A 22435-nucleotide genomic window follows, 5' to 3' on the forward strand; every position below is an offset into this window, starting at 1 on the left:
GGTCACATGACAAGCCAGGTCCTGAGCCTTCTCTATTTCCCTCCTTGCAAAACAGCAATGGCCTTATTCCGGTGTCCACCTTGTTGCCTGGGTATGTGAACATTTCCCATCGGATGCATATGTACAGGGTGCTCATAGGTCCTGAAAAATGTCAGCAGAGGCATCATGGCATAACGACGATGGTCAAAAACACAGCTACAGGCCTAATGGTCTCTACTAGCATAGGAGGTGGTAGCAAAGGAACTGCAAAGAATTAAAAAGATCCTGAAGGATAGAGATATGGCAGCTACCATTTCAGTTTTTCTTCCCTAGGTTATTTGGCATCACTACCAAGATAGTAAGTGCCCTGATGCAAGAGCTCAGACTTCAATGCTTGCATACTTGTTCCAGGGCACCAGAAGCATGTTGTCATCTGTTTTCTAGGCATCCCGGGTCTGCTCTAGAAAAACATGCATTTTACTACAACATCTGGAAACACAGTTTGAGTTGCCACACCTTGAATTACCCTCCAATTCATGCATAGAGTAGTCTATATTGCACCATTATGCACTCTGTGTTAAAAGGATTTAGCTTTGCTAATGGTAAAACTTCATTCAGGTCATTTGTCGGTCTCTGACAGTACTAGAGGAATTTTTCCTGACTATTACTGTGTCCGCTAGCAAGGAAGGGGAACATGGCCAGTGTTCAACCCAGGCAATTCTTTAGGCTTGGTGGAAAGAAGCTGTAGGTGGGCGGGGGTCCCTGTATTGTGACCCAACTCTTCAGCAACCACACAAAAACAGCCGAGTGGTTAAATGTGCCGGTTGGTGCGCCCAGCTAAAAGGGTCTGGGGAAAACAATGAACATGGCATAGAAAGCAGGAGTCCAAATGGGCATGCATGTGTACTAAGATTGGCATCTTTTCACATTTGGAGAAAGACGTGTCACCCAATCTCATGTGTACACAGTGCAAGATTGGGCGACATGTGGAAGAACCCAGAAGAAGATGGTGGTACTGCATAGAATGGTGAGCACTGGATAGAAGAGTGAAGCCAAGACAGCACTGGACTAGCTGGGCTTGGTTTGTGGATAGAAGGAAGGAAGGCGAGTTTTTTAAAGTTAAAGTTCTGCTTTATTATGAAAATGAATCTAAGGATACTTAAATAAAAATTACCTTTGCTACCCGCACAACACCGTGTTCCAGGCTGGGGTCTGAGCCCTGCATACTAATAGAGAAGAGGGTCACTTGCTCCCCAATACCCAGAAGCTCCAAATATTTTAGAGCGTTCTAACCAATGAACAGAGCGGGAAGGGCCCACCGATAATAATTGCTCATGTTTATGCTCAGAAAGCTTTCACAACCCCCTCACCCCATACACTGCCTGAAAATAGCAATGCTGCCAAACGTCTGTATTAAACTAATGTGCCATCAAGACAAAAGCCGCCTGGCTGGATAATGATTGGAGCGACTTCCTATTTCTGCTGCTGGAGGGCAGCGGACAATTCAGAAACTGACCCCGGCCGGAAATTAGAGGAAAATCTATTCTCAGACGCGGAGAGGTCGCCAGGATCTTATTAAATCTCACTGGCACGCAGATCATAACACTGCAGGGACGAGGAGTCTGCAGTAATTAACGGACTTGTTTTTGCTGCTTATTAAAGACTAGTTTTGGACAAGGCATCGCACGTTGCTCCTGACAGGGTCAATGCCGAGTGTGGTTACATCATGCTAACTGCCGAGTTCTCATAACAGCTCAACAATGACATCAGCGTAAGGAAGCAGACATGTTGTGTGCGGAATGTCAGGCTCCAAAAGATGCCAATATATATTATGTGACAGAATTACTGCAGAAGTCAGGGCTGGGTCATATCCACCCAGGAAAGGTTTAGATTTACCAAAGCAAAACTACAGGCAAAGAGACCCTCTAACCATACAAATTATTTCAAGATTACTTATGCATTTAATGGAGGAAGTAGCACACAATAGGATATATATCTTGCAAATGCGCAATACTTACGGGTATTTACGACACACAAATAAAATGCAAAAGTTTTCAGTATTCCAGCTGAATTCCAAGAAGCTATAAAATTCTGTATTAAATTGTTACATTTATATGAGTAATCTCATTACACGTAACCTACATTCACTTGGTATTAGTCTCTGTACAACACAGCTCATACCGTGGAGGCAGAAGCAGTATGCAGTTCCAATTGGTAGTAATGTAGTGCTCATATGTTAAGAGGTAACATGCTGATAGGAAGAGAGAGAAGAGTAACAGATGAGCTCACTTACAGGTCAGGAAGAGACAAACCCTGTAAATGTCATTGAACTGCTGCAAAGAAATTTTGCCCTGCTAGTCAGTGCTGTAATGAAGAGCTGTATAAGCCTCAGGACTGGATGGACAGATACATGCATGTAAAACATTGTCTATATACAGTGGCTTTAGAAAGTATTCACCCCCCTTTCACTTTTTTTCCCCAAGTTATGTTGCAGCCTGAGGCTACAATCTTTTTTTTTTCTCCATCATGAATCTACACTCAAACCCTTACAAACCCTTAAAACCCAACGCTTCACCCTCACCTACCCGTCTTCTTCTGTCTCTTAAACCCTCACTACTTACCCACCATTCCACAGCTCCCCTCCTAATGTGTGTTACTTCCCCCCACCTCCTAGATTGTAAGCTCTTCTGGTCAGGATACTTTCCTCCTCCTGTGTCATGGTCTGTATCTGTAGGTCTTTTATAGCCTATTTTTAATGTACAGCACTGCGTAACATGTTGGCGCTATATAAATACCGTTAGTTAGAATAATGATGCAAGCTAGACCTGATAATTTTCTTTCCTGCAGTCAAAGTCCTGAGGGTGATTTACTTGCAAACTCCAAGCAGACTTTGTAAGGAGAGGCTTCCATCTCGGTCATAAAACCCAGATCAGTGGAGGGCTGCAGTCATGGTTGTCCTTCTGAAACTTAGACTCATTTCCACACAGGATCTGCACAGTGGCAGCATGATGGCTCAGTGGTTAGAACTATGGTAGGGACTATAGGTTGTGAGCCCCTTTGAGGGACAGCTAGTGACATGACTATTGACTTTGTACAGCGCTGCGTAATATGATGGTGCTATATAAATACTTTGGAGTAAAAATAATATTAATACTGATCAGTCTGTCCCAACCAGGGTTCCTCCAGAGGTTGCTAGAGGTTCCTTGAGCAATTTGCAATATGTGGGTGCTATATATTGTATCACAATATTAATGTGGAACTCCAGAAAGACCATCGGGTTTTTGGTCAGCTCTCTCACTAAGGCCTTTCTCCCTCAATTGCTTCATTGGCCCAGCGAACAGCTCTAGGATAAGTCCCAATTGTGTCAAACTTATGAAGGCCACTGTGCTACAGAATTTTTTGTAGCTTTCCCGAGGTCTGATCTTTGCAGCAAACCTGTCTCTGAGCTCCTTAGGCCGTTTCATGGTTTGGTTTTTGCTCTGACATACATGGTCAGCTATGAGTGAGGTGGCACCTTCCCAAATCATGTCCAATCCATTTAAATGACCACAACTGCACTCCACTCAAGGTGCACAAACATCTCAGCAATGATACAATGAAATGGGAGGCACCAGAGCTAAATTTCAAGTGTTGTTACAAAAAGTCTGAATAATTATTGAAATGTGAGATTTTAGTTTTTGTCTTTTCAATACATTTACTACATTGGCTAAAATTCTGTGTTATTATGGGATACTAGGAGCAGCTTAACCATCTGGGCGTTACAGTGATGTCTATTCTGTACCAAAAGCGGTACACTGTTTTTCATGAAATTTTTTTTTTTTTATTGTAGACCTGTAACTTACAGAAATATGTCTGAACAGGGTTCTAGTAGATATCATGAATATAAAAAAAAGTTTGAAACACACAATGTAAAAAATAATAATGTACTTTTAATAAAATTAAATAAAAAACACAAAAATCAGCTTAACCCCCCAGCATTCTAAAGCTGCGTACACACTTCCAATTTTTGTCGTTGGAAAGGATCTTTCACGATCCTTTCCAACGACAAGGGAGTGCACGATGCATGAACGGTGCTGTTCATGCTCTATGGAGAGGGGAGGGGGAGAGGGGAGGGGGAGAGCGACGGAGCGGCACCCTGCTGCGCGCTCTCCCCTTCCCTTTCATTAGGATCGGCTGTCGTCCATCGTCCGTGGATCCGGCAGGTCGGTCGTCCGGACGATGGACGACACCGACTGTACACACGGCAGATTTTCGCCCGATGCCGATTATCGGGCGATAAAAATCTGACGTGTGTACGTAGCTTAATTCTGTCAGTTTTTTGATGCAAAAAGTGATCCTATTTTTTTGCATAGAAATTTTTGTTTATATTGTGGGCTTGTAATTCTTAGGATTAACTCCTGGGTATGATAATTATATTTATTATAGTCATAAATTTTAATATAATACATAATTATAAATAATTTTAAAAAAATAATGAAATAATAGACAACAATGTAATCTTAAAATAAAATATAAAATTAAAAATGTACTTTTATTTTTATTTCATGTTGTGTGGTGTTTTTGTACTGTAAAAACCATTTAAAAGCAGATTACATTGTAATCTGCTTTTAAATTTCCCTCCCAGACATCACCTCTCATACTCACATTACCACGGAGGATGTGTCATCTTCCGGGGTGATGTGAGTGGGGATTTCCCTGCCTGCTCACACAGACGCTGCTGCTGCTTGCATCTCCAGAGAGATACACAGCACAATGTAGGATTTCTGCATTGTGCTTCACATCTCACTGCAGATGCCAGCAGCAACAGCAAATTTTTTTTATTGCTGCTGGAGGAGCTGCAGGGACAGGGTAAGTATTTTCTTTCAGTTGTAATCGGATTGTCATACAATGTATGACAATCGGATTACAATATAACGTGTTTACATTTTTAACCACCTGAGAAAAGTTCGGGTTTAACACTTTTTGCAAGTGTTTTTACCTGCGGCCAGGTGGTTAATGAAAAGAAAAAAAAAAAAAGAATTTGTCATGATTGTAGCACAGGCTGCAACATAAAGTGAAGGGTGTCTAAATACTTTCTGAAGCCACTGTATGTATTTCACATTTATATTTAGTGTTTTTCCTGGAGTTCAGCTTTAAATCGAGATGTTCTATGAAATAAAACTTCACAATTGTAAATGAAGTTCCTATTTCAGCTTGGTCACAATAAATCATCCAACACACGCCAATCCTCAAACTCTGGAAGAGCCATGTAAATTCTCTCCAAGCCGTGAAATCAGGATAAGAAGGAAAGCTCACCTTGCCAGCTCTTTGATTAGGTTTGCAATTCTCCTCTTGTCTTCTGGGCACAAATCCTTCAAAGAGGCACTTCTGGAGCCGGCTTCTCCCCGAGCCCCCTGAAGAGAGATGATTCCATGAGATACAAACACTGCAGGCCACCAAAGCCAGGACATAAAGGCAAGAAAGCAATGTAATCTTTCCCAATTACATATATATATCAGTGGTGTCAGCTCACGGAGGAAGAAAAACAACTCAGAAACAAAATGTCAGTTGTAGAAGTAGAAATGCATTGCATGGTCACAGTGGAATTTAAAGTGAACCTGTCAGGTGCATCAAATGTCAGCAGACACTGCAAAGAACCCTTTGGAGCCAACTGGCACCACCAATAACAGTTCAGGGATTTTCGAGACCCAGCTTAAAAGTTCACCCCTCCATTAAAAATCCAGCTAGTAAAGGCTCTTGCACCAGATGGATACATTTGTGCGTGCTTAAAGAGACCCTGTCATCTGTTTTCAAGGAAAGTTAATGGTCTGTATAAAGCAAACCCTAGGACTATTCCATACTGTCCTCTGCAGGGCTTTCCTGTCCTCAAAATACTGGGTGTCAATAGCTCAGAAGGACTGGTGTGGTCACCCTATGGGCCAGTGAGTGGGTCTTACACATGGACGCCAAGTCCAGAAATAAAAGGCGGCCATATCTGGAAGAATTGTGTATCTTAGAGTTGTGACCACAGAAAGAGTGGCTGGGGGGTGAAGGGGGTATGGGAGAAAGTGTAGAAAAATGAACACAAAATGGTCAGGGGGCTTTACATACTTTGTCCTTGGTTGTAAGGTGGCAGCGTCTCTAGCTCAGGTTTGTCCATCTCTAGGGCCAGGATCTGCAAAATGATTTTTCAACGTTTTTCTCTAAAGACAGCAGCAAATTTAGCGTAGTTGGTTCACAAAGAGTCACCAAATTTCTGCTTGTGGCCCTAGAGAACTGGAATTGTACAGCCCTGCCCTAGAGATCAAAGCACTATGTATCATGCTAGCCAATGTTAACTAACCACACAGAAATGGACTGCATTATTTTATATTTTACATCTGCAAAATACTTTTTTTTTTGCAATAAAGTGGGGAATGCTAGAGACCCCAATGAGGACCCCCCAAAAGAGGACCTGTTACTACTAATGATTTCACATAGGGGGCCTTTTAGAGAACCTCACCTCTGCTATTTTTGCAAAGCAGACCAGTGTTGTACATTATATTACAGGTGTAATTAGCTTTACTGTCTAAAGCTATGTACACACCTGAAATAATTATCGTTGTAAACGAACGACTAGTCGTCCGAAAATTAACAAAATTAAAAAATTAAATTCGTCCGAATTTAAAGTCGTCCGAAAATTTAAAAAGTGAACGACAGGCTAACGATGAAAGTCGCTGGAAACGAATGATCATCAAGGCGGATCTAATTAGTGAAGATCGTTAACTATCTATTGTGTGTACGACGATACGATCGTATCTAGTGTGTGTACAATATTGGTGGATTATCTTTAAACGATCTATAGTTACAGTATGTACAGAATCATGCACTATTCAATCGTTCAAAATAATCGTTGATCTGTTATCAATCGTTAATTGTCCAATGATAATTATTGCACAAGTGTACGTAGCCTTACTGTGTTAGGTTGCCATCCACAAGAGCACCAACACAACACAGAATACAGTTAGGTTCATAAATATTTGGACGGAGACAACTTTTTTCTAATTTTAGTTCTGTACATTACCACAATTATTTTAGGGAACAGGGACAGGAGAGTAACAAAGGGTTTAGCTCAACTTTATTTCATATAAAAGGGCAGACCAGCCATTTATATAGAGTAAAAATATTTATTCAAATGCAAAACCCCTTTTGTTTTTATAATTTAAAGTATGTGAAGCACCTCCTCTTTCGGTCTTGATTGCCGTGGTGCAGAGCCTCCCAGGATATCTACGTCAGGCATGCTGGGAGGCTGTGCACTTGGCTGCTCCTTCAGCGCATGCCCAATCTCAGACATGCGCAGAAGAGACATTTTCCTTCACTAAGTGGAAGGTGTCTTTTCACCCCTTTACAGCAGGCTATCTGACCCGATTTTGCACCTGCTCCGTCTGAGATCGGGTGATGTAGCCAGAAGGAGGAAGAAGACTGAAGATGGTGGCACCCAGGGCTTCCTCCACACCGGGACAAAGAAGAATTCCTAAATTATTTTTTAGGTTTAGCTCCGCTTAAGTCATACCCAATGACATGAGTCATCCTTAGGAGTTGTAACATCAGGGAAAGTCAAGAAATATCCCCCAGAATGTTTGGGTGGGGAGGTAAAGAAAGGATGCGAAGAGACGGGAAAGCAGCAGACTCATCACAAATCTAAAAAATATCTTTTGTGATTGCTCCGGGGATTTTTTTCACCATATGAAAATATTTTTCCATAAGTGCCTGGCCTTTTGAGTTCCTAACCAGGATGAGAAAAATTAAAAGGCACTCTCGTAGCCTTCTCTATTACCCATGTCATATAAACCAGGAGGCTGCAAGATTCTACACATGACTCAGGCAGCTTTTTATCTCCTTCTGTACATGCGTGAGATTGGGCACTCCATAAAAGCCAATTCCCACATTTAAATGTCCAAGCACCCAGATTGGTGCATGTGCAGAGCAAAGTCATTGTCAAGTTGATTACATTTGTAGAACACCGACAGAACACACTGCATCTAAGAACACTCATGCAAAGAAAAGTCACCGCTGCTAACATCATATGTAGAACCCTACAAGCTCCCTAGATTTGCAATGAAGGTAGCCGTTTAAAGTGTTCGTTTTAATGATTATGTAAGCTATTTTTGACCTGGTTCTAAAAGTTTGGCTTGCTCCTTGGTGTTATGATCCTTTTAAATCACTGACCCATAATACATATACAGTTTAGGTTCATCTAATTGCCGCTCAGCTATCTGCATGCTTGTTGTAGGTGTGCGACAGACTACTAAAACCAAAAGATTAGCTTTACATCCAGGCAATTCCCAGCAATGGCATCTTACATAATCTCCCACTAGGTCCACTAGAGAAGCTAAAAGTAAAAAAGTTAGAAATTTACCTGGTGATCTTTGTGCTGGATCCAATCTGGTAACAAGTCCATGGCAGGCTCTGGAACGGGAGCTGAAGCTCTCGATTTTTTATCTTCAGGTTTGACAGTCTTAAATTTGGAAGCCGATCTGAGGTTACCCTCACTGCAGAGTCCTAACAGGGCGACAAGAATAACATTTATTATCACACCGCCTCATACCCCGACACATAACAGATCTTATAAAACTAAACAAGAGTCATTGTCTACTGGCCTAACAATAAGCACACATTTCTCCTTTTATACCAGCTGTATATTAATGTTTTTAGTATTGTGCATGTTAACAAAAAAAAATGTCCCACAATGTAACAAATACAAAGTAAAAAAGAAAACTTCTAGTGGACTGAACACAAACTAGAGATTTTAAAAAGTTACTAGAGCCTACAGGGTACTATGAAGAATTACTACTAAACTACGGAGCTTCTCACTGCGCTCCTTGCTGGAGGGGAGCTGTACCTGCAGTACAAAACTTGCTCCATTTTAATGCACTCTGTGTATTGGCACTTCCTTCATCTCTCCTACTGCTTCTTGAATGTACCAAGACTTTACATTTCTGGCCCTCATGCAGACATATCCATCCTGGTGCTCAATAGGTTCCATATACCAGGACCCCACACAGATACCTGGAACCCACTGGGACAAGTGGGATCTATCACACAGGTGACACATCTTTGAGGCTCCCAATGAGTTTATGTATTAGATGAGCATAATGACAGCTTTTTAACCCAATGAGTTTTATGTAACAGTTTACTATAGAGTAACACCTTTCCCAGACCCCAATGGGTCCAAAGAATTAGGCCCCCCCCAAGAATATACACCCTTCCCAGCCCCCAATAAGCCCTACGGTATTACAGAATAAACTAGGTGTATTTTCACAGGCCATCTGTGCAGTTCTGTTTGGTTGGCAAAAGTGGTACCAGGTCTTCTAGGGACACATTCATACCTGTCACCCCATTTGGGCTCCAGATGTTAGGTACCTATAGTGACACATCTCTCCTTGCCCCTGCATGGGCCACATATACAAGCTATCTAGGGTGACATCACTCCTTGCCCCCAACGGGCTCCACATACCAGGATCCAATGTGACACTTTTCTTAGCCCTCAACTTGCTTAATGTACAAGGTGCCCATTGGGGTACACATATCCTAGCCTCCAAAGGGCTCAGATGTCAATTGTGACATAGTTCTTCCTGTCTCTAATTTGCCCCATATACCCAGACTGCACCGCAACCCACCACTTCCTGCAATCAATGGGCCCCATGTAGCAATCCATATGGTGGCATCTCTCTTAGCCTTCAATGAGCTCAATATAGCGACTACCCATGAGGGCACACACATCGCAACCTCCAATGGGCTTAGATGTCAATTTCTTCTTGCCCCCATTTGCTCCCACAGACCGAGACTTCACTGTGGCTCACCACTTTCTGCTGCCAATGGGGCCCATCTACCATTCCCTATGATGACAAATCTCACCTTGCCACCAATAGGCTCCAAATACACATAATATACCACCGGTCTCTATGGTGGCACATCTCTCCTTGCCCTCAATGAGCTTCACCTAACAGATCCCTATAGTGATACATTTACCCTTGCCCCCAATGAGCTCCATGTACCAGGACCCCAAGTGACACCTCACTCAGTCCTCAAACTAGGTGGCCACAGGGGTCACACATAACACAATCTCCAATGGGCTTAGATTCCCATACTGACCCATTTCCTCCAGGGCCCCATATACCCAGTTTCCATTGTGACCCACCACTTCCAGCCCTATAGTAACACTCCCCTACCAGCCTCCAATGGGTTCCATTTTTAAGGTTCCCATTGTGACCAACTACTCTATGAAGCAAATGGCCCTTCTGTTTTCAAACAGAAATGGAGACCCCATAGCCACATGTGCCAGGTCCTCATAGTAACAATTTCCCTATCAGCTCCCAATGGGCACTATATTATTATTATTATTATTATTAAACAGGATTTATATAGCACCAACATATTACACAGTGCTGTACATGAATGATCCTCATGTAAGCAGACCCCTCTCCGCAACCAATGAACACCCATATACTATTATCCGATAGAGCCCGCATGGGCCCATATACCAAGTCCTCATAGCAACTATCCCAGCCCCCAATGGACCCCATTTTCACAGTCCTCATAGCAACAGACCCCTCACTGCACCCAAAAGACCCCCATGTACTATGTCCACATGGAGATGGAGACCTCATAGCCCCCCCATGTACGAGGGCGCTACATCACCATTCTCTGCACCACACATACCAGCACCCCATGGCAACAAACCTTAGAGCCCCAGTAGCAGGTCACCATGGTAACAGCCCCCTGCCTGTCACCACCAGTCAGACACCCAGACAGCACCATAGGACAGAGCCAGGCTGAATACTGTGACCCCCAAAACTGCCATGTCCTCTCCACACAGAATGGCACCACACAGTAGGGTACAGGGACTCCCGTAAAGGATACTGTCCTTACTCCAATACACCGAGGCTTCTTCCCGTCCACCCTCCGCCATCTTCAAACACCCGCCAGCCCTGGCCGCCCCAACAACCGTCTCCTGACCCCACCCTTTATTTTTAATGCTATACTCATTGGTCAGTGGCCCCCTTTTCTCTCCATTCAATTGGTTGATTTTCCTGTCTTTCAATCAGCTGTGAAGTCCAACGTTATGACGTACAGACTAGACTCACGGTGCATTGTGGGTAATTGTAGTTTTCACATCAGGCTCCTGCGTAGTAGAGAGCCCAGCGCTGACTTCAATTCCCAGCATGCAGCGCGGGATGGAGCGATTCCCGGCATGCTGCGCGGGAGGGTTGTGTATCCTGGATACGGTGGTGAGGAGCAGTGTTGGGGTGCTGCATGGGGTGAGGTAAATATGGGGCAGGGAGGGGATGGAGGGACATTTACTAAATGCAATATAAACATTAAAAGGAAAAAATGTTTGCTGTGCATGTACTTTAGAATAGTGACACCATGCTGGAAAATTGCACTTTCATAATGGAGAGTTGTCACCTGCAAGAAAACATTAGACCGCACACAGAGTTCAAGCACAAGTAAGGAACTAAGCTCATAGATTACCGGTATATATGTAAGAATCTTATTCATGTATTTGCATGGTCTAAAATTTGAAGGGCTGTCAGGCCCGGACATATATATTTTATACACCATGTGTCTTGTCACTCCATGCCTTGGTGACCAGATGACCCCCTTAGATCAATATGGTGCGTCATTGCATGTCAGTTTTATCTGTATCCCGATCTTGATTGGCTGGACCTGGATGACAGGTGCACTGGAGGTCATTCAGTCCCAGCAGCTGGGATTTCCGGGTTTCCCTGACAACAGACTCAGAGCTGTGCATGCAGGTAAGAATACTGATTGCAGAAGGGACATCACCTGACCCGCTCCGCAATATGATGCTATCATTGCTCCTCCAATGACCTACTAATGACTTCCTTTCTCATAACCTCCTCACACGCACAGCTCTAAGACTTTTCCAGAGCTGCTCCGACTCTCTGGAATGGTCTCCTCGTCCTATTCAGCTTGCTCCTACTTTCTGCTCATTAAAGAGCCCTCCAAACCCAACTCTTCATCCTGACCTACCCGTCTTCTTCTGTCTCCTAAACCCTAACTACTTCCCACCATTCCATATCCCCCTCCTATTGTGTGATACTCCCCACCCCCTTCCTCCTAGATTGTAAGCTCTTCGGGGCAGGGTCCTCTCCTCCTCCTGTATCTGTCTGTCATTTACAACCCCTATCTAATGTACAGCGCTGTGTAATATGTTGGCGCTATATGAATCCTGTATAATAATACTGTAGACAGAGCTGCCACCCTAAAAGCATGTGACCCTTTATTAACCCAACACACTGCCACACCTTGCCAGATGTTTTCTTGGTCTATTGGGATATTTGGATGCTGCTCAGAACAAATAGCATTAAAAAGTATCACGATATGATAATGGGCACCTGGCAACATTGCAAGGATCACTTATATATAGAGAGAAAGAGAGTCACATACTATCATACTATTAGGACGACATATAACAAAGATGGGTGACCGAGGGGTTTTCTAGGCTCACCACGTCCTGACATTTATTCTGTTTTCCTCTACAGGTGACGTCATGTTATCCTGAGTGAATGACTGAGACCGCCATGGCTTCTCACATAGAGAAAATCACTCTGGGCATCAGCAAGATATTAGGTGAGAATTGTTTATCGATACTAAATAAAGAGACCCTGTCACCCAGCTAAAGCAATCCGTGGAGCCTGAAACAATCCAGGACTTCAATCGCTTGCTTGCAGTGTTCTTGCGTTCTGTAAATGACTTTTTTTGGCAGCATCTCAGGGCTTTTCTATGTCTGCACAGGAGGCTTTTACTTAAATACCCTGCACAGTGTTCTCCCCAGACCCTTTTAGCTGGGCGCACCACCCGGCTATTTTTTGGTGGTTACTGAAGAGTTGGGTCACAATGCAGGGGCTGCCCCCTGCCTACAGCTTCTTCCCACCCCGCTTAAAAAAATTTCTGGGTTGAGCCCTGCTCCATATAATACATGACCTGCCCATATAACCACATCGGAAGGCTTTTGTTTAATAATGACAGGGTCCCTTTAAAAAGGTTTTCCAAAACTATTCTATATTCTGTACGCCAAGTAGTAAACCTTTAAAAACGTTATTTGCACGTTGAAATGAGTTTATGGCAGAAAGGGTCAGGTAATGCCTCCTCTGCAATAAGTCTTCCTTCCTACCTGATCTCTACCCATAGGCCTGATTTATAAAGCTCTCCAAGGCTGGAGAAGATACACTTACAGCAGTGAACCTGGGTGATCCAGCAAACCTGGAATGAATTTCTTAAAAGACATTTGCTATGTGTTAGCAAATGTTTTCAAAGCTGGACCAGATCCATTCCAGTTTTGTTGGATCACCCAGCTTCACTGATGAAAGTGTATCCTCTCCAGCTTTATGTGTCAAATTAGGCTGAGATGAGCATTCTCAGCTCAGTGTTTCTTGCCAGGGATACCTAGCATATGCTCCCTTCACCCCGGGTGCTGCGGTTCACTGGACTCCTGCACAACCGTCATCCCAACCCAGCCAATCAAGATGGCCAAAGATCAGAATGTAGAAGACAAAAGAGGACAGTGCCCACAATAGAATGGGGACAGGTGAGGAGTGCTCAGGGTTTAGTTCTTCTTTAAAGTGGACCTAAACTCAAGGTAGACAACTCTGGTATTTAAAGTAAAACATTTTATATATTCATCTTTTTATGTGCAGCACTGCCCATTAAGTCCTAATCAGTCATTATAGGAATGAGGAAGGAGGCTTGTGCACAGAGGAAATACTTCATACTGAATTGCTGCACAGATCTGAAGGAAATGCACAATGCCCATCACTGACAACAGAGTGCCTTCACCCTTGCGTATGGCTTTTTCACATATTGACATGTTCAGAGCTGCCTCAGGATCAAGCAAACCCATACCTGTGGTCCAAGCAATCACATCACATCACATTGCTGGTTCTTAAAAAAACAATGTCTGCAGATTTGACAGTGGGAATAAGCTGTACTGTACCACAAACTGTTAACCCCATTCATCCTCTATGGGGTTGCCGTGGTTAAACACTAGTTGTAGCATCTCCCTCAGGGTATTGGTTCACTGGCATGAGAAAGCGATAACCACAAAGTCATACTCTGCTTGGGCAAAAATCTGACCTGTGTACAGCAGTCAGCCAATGTTGTACATAGATCTGTTTATTCAGATTATTGAACGAATGATCGGTAACAAGTGCTATGCATGTCAATGGAGGAGAAGAATAAATCGTGGGAGGGTGGGATGGTACGAAGCTGGATTAGACATCAAAACATTTAGAGATTAGGTGAAGAGAATAGGACAATTTCAGACACATGCTGGATCTTCAGTCATTTTATTAATATTGTACTATTTGTGAAAATATATTTTGTAGAGTCCTCTCCCGGAGTGTCAGAAGTGAAGTTTGAAGAAATTCCCCCTGCTGAACGTCACACTATCTCTACCTGGGAGCAGGTAAATATAATGGCAACCAGCAGCCCGCTGCCACCGCTGGATATAACTGCTGGCGGTTTATTAATATTGTGTCCAATGCTGAGTATACATACAAGGCAATAGGAACTAGGTCAGCCATGCCAAATAAGTCTGCTTGTTTAAAAAGAATCCCCTGCAGACCTATTACGCCTTCCTTGCATATATCTCACCCCAAGAACAAAATATTGCAGCTTACTAGTCTTAAGATGTGAAGGGGGAACAAAGAAAACAACTGCATCTATAAGCTCTGTTTATAAAAGAGAAATCTGACATTCCTTCAAACATTCCCTTGTGGGAATCAATTACTTCCATTGAAACACATGGACCTGGAAGAGTCCCACAAAGGAATGTTTGAGGGAATGTTTGATTCCCTGTTTTATAAATAGAGCCCTGATAGCTGGTAAGCTGCAGTGTATTTAATTTTTGTTATGGGGTTTAACACAAACCTGTCAGACACTGAAGACTTTACAAGTGAAAGTTTGTCTAGTGTCCCACTCTAAAAATAAATAAATGTTAGTGTGAGATAGTGAACAGTGACATAATTGCATAGTTGGGTACAGTTTGATGTTCTAATTAGGCTTTTTGTTTTCACAGAAACATGGGTGTACGTTACCGGAAGATATGAAGAATTTTTACTTAATGACAGATGGCTTCCTGATGACCTGGTTTGTGAAATTGGACGGTACGTTTAGTTTATAGGGTGTCCTACCTACACTGTTTATTTCCCAGCTGCTTCCTGTCTCTTCCGCTCACTAAGGGTCTTCCTGTACTTGTGTCCTTCCGTGTAACACATTCATTGGTGGGCAGGGCTGAAATTCATTGGAGTCAATGGATGTAGTGTTCTCCCCAGAACTTTTTTTTAGGCTGGGTGGGAAGAAGCTGTAGGTTGGTGTTTAACAAGTGGCTCGTGTAAAACATGACAAACTTAGCCTCCTCAGTTGTTGTTGCCCCTCTAATACTTTCACCTCCATACGTTTTAATGCCCACCCTTTTTGTATGTTCAATTTTTTCATTGTCTTTGCATTATGCCACAACTGACTAGCAGCCTTGTATCGTGGCTCAACTTTTCAGTAAGCATCCCAAAACAGCCGGGTGGTTTCTGAAAAGTGCCGGGTGGTGCACCCAGATAAAAGGGCCTGGGGAGAACACTGGGATGTACAGTAGTTCACACTATACTGCGTCAGTGTCTTCTAAAACTACATCCAAATCCCTACAATCATATGTAAACATTCATTTCTTTTCAATTTTTTTTTTTACACTTCAGTCCTATTTTAAAACAAATTTGGTGATTTTGCAATGAAGATCCTTCAGGCATTTTTTTGTCAGTCACAATGTTTTTGTCCCCATCTCCCAGTTAGGTGGCTGCTTCAACATACATTTCACTGGCATGGTTTATAGTTGTCATGATCAGTAAACCCACCATTAGAAATGATCCAGCCATTGCTGAAATGCAGGCATGTGGGCAGAAAGTGAAAGCAATCAATAACTGTCAATAATAACTATAATTGTCAGCTATAACTGTCAATAACTGTCAGCTAGTTGAAAGGGGGGGTTATTACACCTGTTTTAAAAAGAACTTTTATATTTGCCTCTCTGCCCATCCCTCACCTTCTTGTCATTACTTTGTAGGACTCTTCTTCATATGACACTTTCAGGAACATTAGATTCCTGTGACCACTGCTACATGCAAGGGTTTTTTATTATTTGTATTTGTTGTAAAACCTTTAAAAACCTGACTTTATGAACCTAAAAAAATACAAAATATGCTAAGACAAGATTCAAAAAGCATTTTTTTTCAAACCACCTGTAAAATCTGTCCAACTTGACCTACTCACAACTATGCAATACTGTACTCTGTTCCTGAACCTATTTTGGAGAACCGTTGAAAAGATTTTACCTGTCAGGAGATTTATTTTAAATGTGCTGGTTTGTCTCTGCTGGTCACAATAACACTTTAATGGTGCCCCACTAACAACTTATATTTACCTTCCTTTTGCTCCCCTACTGTTCCTTTCAGTTGCTGAAACAGAGGAAGCCCTGTGTAAGATCAAGTCAACACTTACTTTCTATAAGACTGAGGACTCTGCCCTGCCCTTACATGACACCCTTTGGTATTTTGGTGGCCGATATTTTGTGTGAGGAAGGGAGTAAGTTGCATGATTCCTCTTACCTAGAAGTACTAAGTGGTTTTTCTTCTGATGACCAATCGGTGCAGCAAAGGGTGGGAAAGGAAGGTGAATTTGTGCTGTTGGCAGGACTGCCATTAAAGTTAGTCCTTTGTTGTCCTACATAGACAGGTTCACTTCAATTGTGAATCTAATAAAATAGTAGGAGCAAAGTGTACTGTACCTTACAGAAAAGGTTTGTTGGAAGGTCCATGATTGCAATGGGAAATGAACACTTTTGTTTGTTAATGACCCCTCTGTGCAACTGAAAAAGAAATATGTTCTTTTACTTACAGATAATCCCATCCAGGTGGGCTCTATGACAATAAATAGCATTTCCAATCTGACCCGGCTCAAAGCACCCTCTGCCCATTCCCTTCCTAACTCGCCAACTTTACAGGACCTGGATGACAGCACCGACGAGGAAGGTACATGGCTTCAAATACAGAAATCTGTATTACACTTTTAATATTTGATTATAATTTCTGTGAAAGCTGTACTATGATCAGGTGCAAATAAATAACATTCTATGGTGGAGAATCAGTCGCTGTCATTGAAAACCAATGGACCTGGAGGATTCTCCACCAGGAAATGTTTTGGAATGTCCAATTCCCGGCTTTATAAATAGATATTTTAGTCTAATTTTGTATTAATTAAAAATCAGTACCTTTATTTTGAGGACCAGTTAAAATATGGAACTATGCCTTTAATGATTTTACTGTAATACCTTGCAGTGTAGGAATACTTTCAGGAGGAAGAGCATGATTGCAATGTATGGCTGACAGTATGGACCTGATTTATTAAAGTTCACCAAGGCTGGAGAAGGTACACTTTCATCAGTGAAGCTGGGCTCTTTAGTCTTTGTGCAGAATCGTCTGAGATCAAACAAACCCCCCACTGGATCAATGCCAGAACACTTGCAGTCACGTCAGACCTTGGCTAAGAAAACATAAAGAGCAAGGGTCCTGGTGTGCCTTCTAGATTGTAAGCTCTTCAGGGCAGGGTCCTCTCCTCCTTCTGTGTCACTTTCCCTATCTATCTGTCATTTGCAACCCCTACTTAATGTACAGCGCTGTGTAATATGAAGGTGCTATATTAATCCTGTTTTTTAATAATAACATGCAAGCAAGGAACCGACTTTTTTTTACTTAGACTGTAACACTTATATATCGTTACAGCAACTTGTAACTTGGTGTAAAACGTCATCTAACTTATTTTTACTGTTTTAGGACATCCCGATAGGCCGCATTTTGATTCCCGGAATGTAATAATTGAATTAGACTCATGTAATGGAAATGGAAAAGTCTGCCTGGTGTACAAAGTCTCCAAACGAGGTAGGTTGGTAAGAAATATTGTAAAATGTAATTTTTTTTAATGCGTGCATTTTAAACTATTTTTATTCAAGGACAACCAAACAAGTCAGTAATTAATCCTTTCTCTTATTTTCCTTTCATTTGCTGTAATTTAGTCCTCTTTATCTTGTGGGAAGATAGGGGGATTCCAGTAGTACATCATTAGCAATATTGATATCTGCTGGCTTCCTGCAAAATGCAAAATATTTTTTTCCTGGGTGCCATGCCAGTAAACTTCTCCTCCTTGCATAGCATGCATGCGTCATACTGCAATGATAGCTGATCTGGTGATGTTCTCATTTAATCTTTGTTGCATGGCTTGCATGTAGGCTAACAAATCTAACGGCAGGAAAAAGTGGAACATCTATTCTGATATCGCTGCTTTATGGAAGTTTTTCTATGATTGGAGTTTGCAGGTTCTTCCCATGTTTGTGAGGGTTTCCTCTGGGTACTCTGGTTTCCTCCCACATCCCAAAAACATCCAGTTAGGTTAAATGGCTTCCCCCAAAATTGACCTTAGACTGTAATAAATACATATGACTATGGTAGTAATATTAGATTGTGAGCTCCATTAACGGCTAGTGACATGACTATGGACTTTGTATAGCACTGCATAATATGTTGGCGCTATATAAATACTTTGTAATAATAAACAGGGTGATATTATGCCAGTACTGGAAGTAGTCTAGTTTAATGTGATTCACCAGTACTACCTACACCATACCCTTAATAAATAGTAACCTTCGTAGGCATCAGGGATGTGTGACCGTAGCTTTGGAAGTTGGGCAAAACAGGACAATTCACTAGATTCATCTGACCAATGAAGACCCCAACCGATGCCACCAAATGTAGAAAATTAAATATGGCTTTTAGTTTGTGTTGTCCTTTTAGAAACATCCTGAACTTTTCCCTTTTATGAATTTTAGCTTATAGAACTTTTCCTAAAGGCTTTCAGATGCCGAAGACATGTTTATTTCCTTGTGTGGTTGGTTAAATTACGGTCCAGTATTTCTAAAGGGTATTGAATCTGATATGAAAGTAAGAATGATGCCGCTAGTCTGGAGCTCGGGGTGTAAATTCAGATGTTTATACCGTTCTTATTGAATTACTATGTATTGCTTCCACAGAAATCCATATTACATCTTCCACAGCACTGTATATTCATTTTGATGGAGCTAAAGTTACAGCCATTCCTGGCACTGATAGTAATTACTGTGAGCCCAATAACTTAGATAATATATTGGTCTCTGTGTTCCCCCTGTGTCCTTTCACCGATAGCTATTGATAATATATAGTGCTCCATGTACCCCGGTGTCCTTTCACCAATTTATATTGATAATATTTAGTGCTTTGTGTACCCCGGTGTCCTTTCACCAATTTATATTGATAATATATAGTGCTCAGTGTACCCCGGTGTCCTTTCACCGATATCTAATAATAATATATAGTGCTTGGTGTACCCCGGTGTCCTTTCACCACAATCTATTGATAGTTTATTGGTCCTGGTGTACCCCGGTGTCCTTTTTACCGATAGCTATTGATAAAATATAGTGCTCGGTGTACCCCAGCGTCCTTTCACTGATATCTATTAATATATAGTGCTCGGTGTACCCCGGTGTCTTCTCACCGATATCTATTGATTTTATATTGTGCTCGGTGTACCCTGGTGCCTTCTCACCAATATCTATTGATAATATATAGTGCTCGGTGTACCCCGGTGTCCTCTCACTGCTATCTATTGATATTATATTGTGCTCGGTGTACCCCGGTGTCCTCTCCCTGCTATCTATTGATATTATATTGTGCTCGGTTTCCCCAGATGTCCTCTCACCACTATCTATTGATAATAAATTGTGTTTGGTGTACCCCAGTGTCCTCTCACCTCTATATGTGATTAATGCAATCCATTTCATAACCACATGTTTGTATTCTGCTTTGCTCATACTTCCATTTACTGACTTTGTGTTTTTCAGGAGCTGTAGCCCCTGACCCCAGTATCTGGTTCCTGGACCGTGCACTCTATTGGCATTTTCTTACAGACACCTTCACCGCGTATTACCGCTTACTCCTGTGCCACCTGGGACTGCCGCAGTGGCAGTATTCCTTCACCAGCTACGGCCTCAGCCCGCAAGCCAAGGTGGGTGACCCTAATATTTTATATAGGGTACAATATACAGTCCTCCTTCTGTGTAATACCACTGCCATGCTTCCTGTGGACGGTGTACAGGAGCCATAATGGTGTTGATGATCCCTTTGCACTGACGCTTGGCTGCGGATATTATAATTATTATTATTACACAGTATTTATATAGCGTCAACATATTACGCAGCACTGTACAAAGTCCATAGTCATGTCATGTAATAAATGCACTTGTAGATGACCTCACCTATTTGTTAAGGACATTTTAATACTCTTGTTCTTCAACCATTGCACATAGCAGCCCTCCTTGTTCTTCCTTTCAGTTGTGCTTAAATTTCTTATTTAGGTAACTTTTGTGACACATGGGCAGCACAGTGGCTCAGTGGTTAGCACTGCGGGATTTGCAGTGCTGGGTCCCAGGTTTGAATCTTGACCAGGACACTATCTGCATGGAGTTTGCAGGTTCTCCCTGTGTTTGTGTGGGTTTCCTCCGGGTACTCATTTCATCCCACATCCCACATTCCAAAAACATGCACATAGTTTACCTGGCTTCCCCCACAATTGACCTTAGACTGTGGTAATGACATATGACTATGGTAAGGACATTAGATTGTGAGCTCCTTTGAGGGACAGCTAGTGACATAACTATGGATTTGTTCAGCGCTGCTTAATATGTTGGCGCTATATAAATGCTGTGTAATAATAATACTAATAATAATGTATGTTGTCGGAAAGTGAGCAAGGTTTTTCCCACAGTGGAAGTTCTTATATTGTTGGTTGGATTTTTTTTTTCGTGTCAATATAATTCATAGAAAGTGTTCTGCTAAAAAATTCTCAGCGTATTTCATATATAGTTTTTTTTAATCTGTGAATTACACAATCATGTAATCTATAAACTGAAGATTTTTTTCTCCTGATATCTCCTGATGATGTTTATTTGTGTGACAGCAATGGATGAACATGTACAAACCCATCACCTTTAACCCCTCCACACTGGCCGACGATCCCGAATCTTTCATCAACAAGCTGGACCCAAACAAGATCTTCAAGAGCAAAAACAAAACTCCAGTGACAAAGAAAAAACTTCCCGGCCCACCTACAGGCCAGAAATCCAACCTCACACCTTCCAAAAACCCAACGCTGTCAGGGACAGCCACACGGAAATGATGCCTGGAATGAGCAGCTTCTGACCTGACCTCTGCTCTGGTTCTACTTTGTTCTATTATTTATTTATTTATCTGCTAAAATTTAAATGTTTTTTTATTTAATTTAGGAGATTTTCTTTTACTTTGTATTTTTCTGATTTAATTATGTAGCACTATTTATTTATTTTTAGTAGATGTAAACCCATTTGCTTAAACCTCATGTCATTTTCAATGTTTTTGTAAATCCACAGCTTTCATGAAAATAAAGCCTGGTGATCTGCCACCTTGTTCGGGTATTTCCTATTAAAGGAGGACAGTGGTCTCATCTTTCAACATTTTTTTAATTGCATGGTCATCTTGATTGAGACTTCAAGGAGCTGTGCCAGCGTACATTGGGCCTGATTTATTAATACTTTCCAAGGCTGGAGAAGATAGACTTTCATAAGTGAAGCTGGGTAATCCAGCAAACCTGTAATGGGTCTGGTCCAGGATTGAAAACATTTGTTAACAAATGACTTTTTAAAAAATCCATTCACACAGCTTCACTGATGAAAGTGTATCATCCCCAGAGCTTTAATAAATCAGGCCCTTTGTGCAAACTAGGTTCACTCGTCATCATTCTAATCCACAGCAATGGTGTGCAGCGAGCCCTGGAACAAGCTTATGTTGACAGCAAGTAGCTGCAGAAAGCCAAAAGAGATTGGAAGCACTGAGCTAGAAATGAGGACTAAAATAGGTAAAATCATAATAATTTAATAGAAATAGAGTTTGTTTTCTACTGTAAACAACCAATGCACGCATCTTATAATCATTAAAAGATTTCAATTTCCCCCTGTAGGTGATGCTAATTCCAGGGCAAGCATAATAACTACACTATTCTCCAGTTCTGGGAGTTGGACATTGCTGGATTGGCAGATTCTATCTCTTTTTCCCTTTTGCATTTACATGGGGGTTCTGGTAGATCATAGACTTAATAACAGCATGCAATGCCAAGCTGCAATATCTAAAGCTAGCAAAGTACTTTCTTGCATTAAAAGAGGAATAGACTGCATGATGGAGACATTATCCAGTCCCTGTACAAAGCATTGGTCAGTCCAGTTTTGTGCACCACAAAAAGGACAATGTGGAATTGGAGAGAGTGCAGAGAAGGGCAACTAAACTAATACAAGGAATTGAGGAGCTCAGCT

General features: G+C 41.9%; 2 protein-coding genes across 6 annotated transcripts in view; one reads left to right on the plus strand and one right to left on the minus strand.

Moving 5' to 3' along the window:
* The window catches only part of KIAA1328 (KIAA1328 ortholog), an 87759-nt gene extending 76823 nt beyond the window's left edge, over positions 1 to 10936 (minus strand). Inside the window, 3 exon segments of the mRNA XM_072413518.1 lie at positions 5275 to 5372; positions 8357 to 8499; positions 10870 to 10936. Coding sequence (XP_072269619.1) covers positions 5275 to 5372; positions 8357 to 8499; positions 10870 to 10909 — 281 coding nt within the window. The 5' untranslated portion in view covers positions 10910 to 10936.
* A 236-nt stretch (positions 10937 to 11172) lies between these two features.
* On the plus strand, positions 11173 to 21529 carry TPGS2 (tubulin polyglutamylase complex subunit 2). Of its 5 annotated transcripts, none has more exons than XM_072413519.1 (8): positions 11173 to 11263; positions 12507 to 12594; positions 14349 to 14428; positions 15041 to 15128; positions 16908 to 17039; positions 17841 to 17945; positions 19937 to 20100; positions 21052 to 21529. In XM_072413519.1, exons 2-8 carry the CDS (start codon positions 12531 to 12533, stop codon positions 21268 to 21270), a joined length of 852 nt encoding a protein of 283 aa, XP_072269620.1. In that variant the 5' UTR covers positions 11173 to 11263; positions 12507 to 12530; the 3' UTR covers positions 21271 to 21529. The 5 variants fall into 5 exon arrangements, with proteins under 5 accessions (XP_072269620.1, XP_072269624.1, XP_072269622.1 ...); XM_072413523.1 differs by having other exon boundaries at positions 11210 to 11228; XM_072413521.1 differs by having other exon boundaries at positions 11237 to 11258.
* The last annotated feature ends 906 nt before the right edge of the window (positions 21530 to 22435 follow it).

The sequence above is a fragment of the Pyxicephalus adspersus genome, chromosome 6 (assembly GCF_032062135.1).
Source record: "Pyxicephalus adspersus chromosome 6, UCB_Pads_2.0, whole genome shotgun sequence".
In the NCBI taxonomy this organism is placed as follows: Eukaryota; Metazoa; Chordata; class Amphibia; order Anura; family Pyxicephalidae; genus Pyxicephalus; species Pyxicephalus adspersus.

Bases quoted from the DNA above. Each gene is read 5' to 3' on its own strand.
- TPGS2 (XM_072413519.1), top strand. From the start codon at position 12,531: ATGACTGAGACCGCCATGGCTTCTCACATAGAGAAAATCACTCTGGGC. The intron at 12,595-14,348 runs GTGAGAATTGTT...TATATTTTGTAG, and splicing joins GGGCATCAGCAAGATATTAG to AGTCCTCTCCCGGAGTGTCA. The intron at 17,040-17,840 runs GTACATGGCTTC...TTACTGTTTTAG, and splicing joins TGACAGCACCGACGAGGAAG to GACATCCCGATAGGCCGCAT.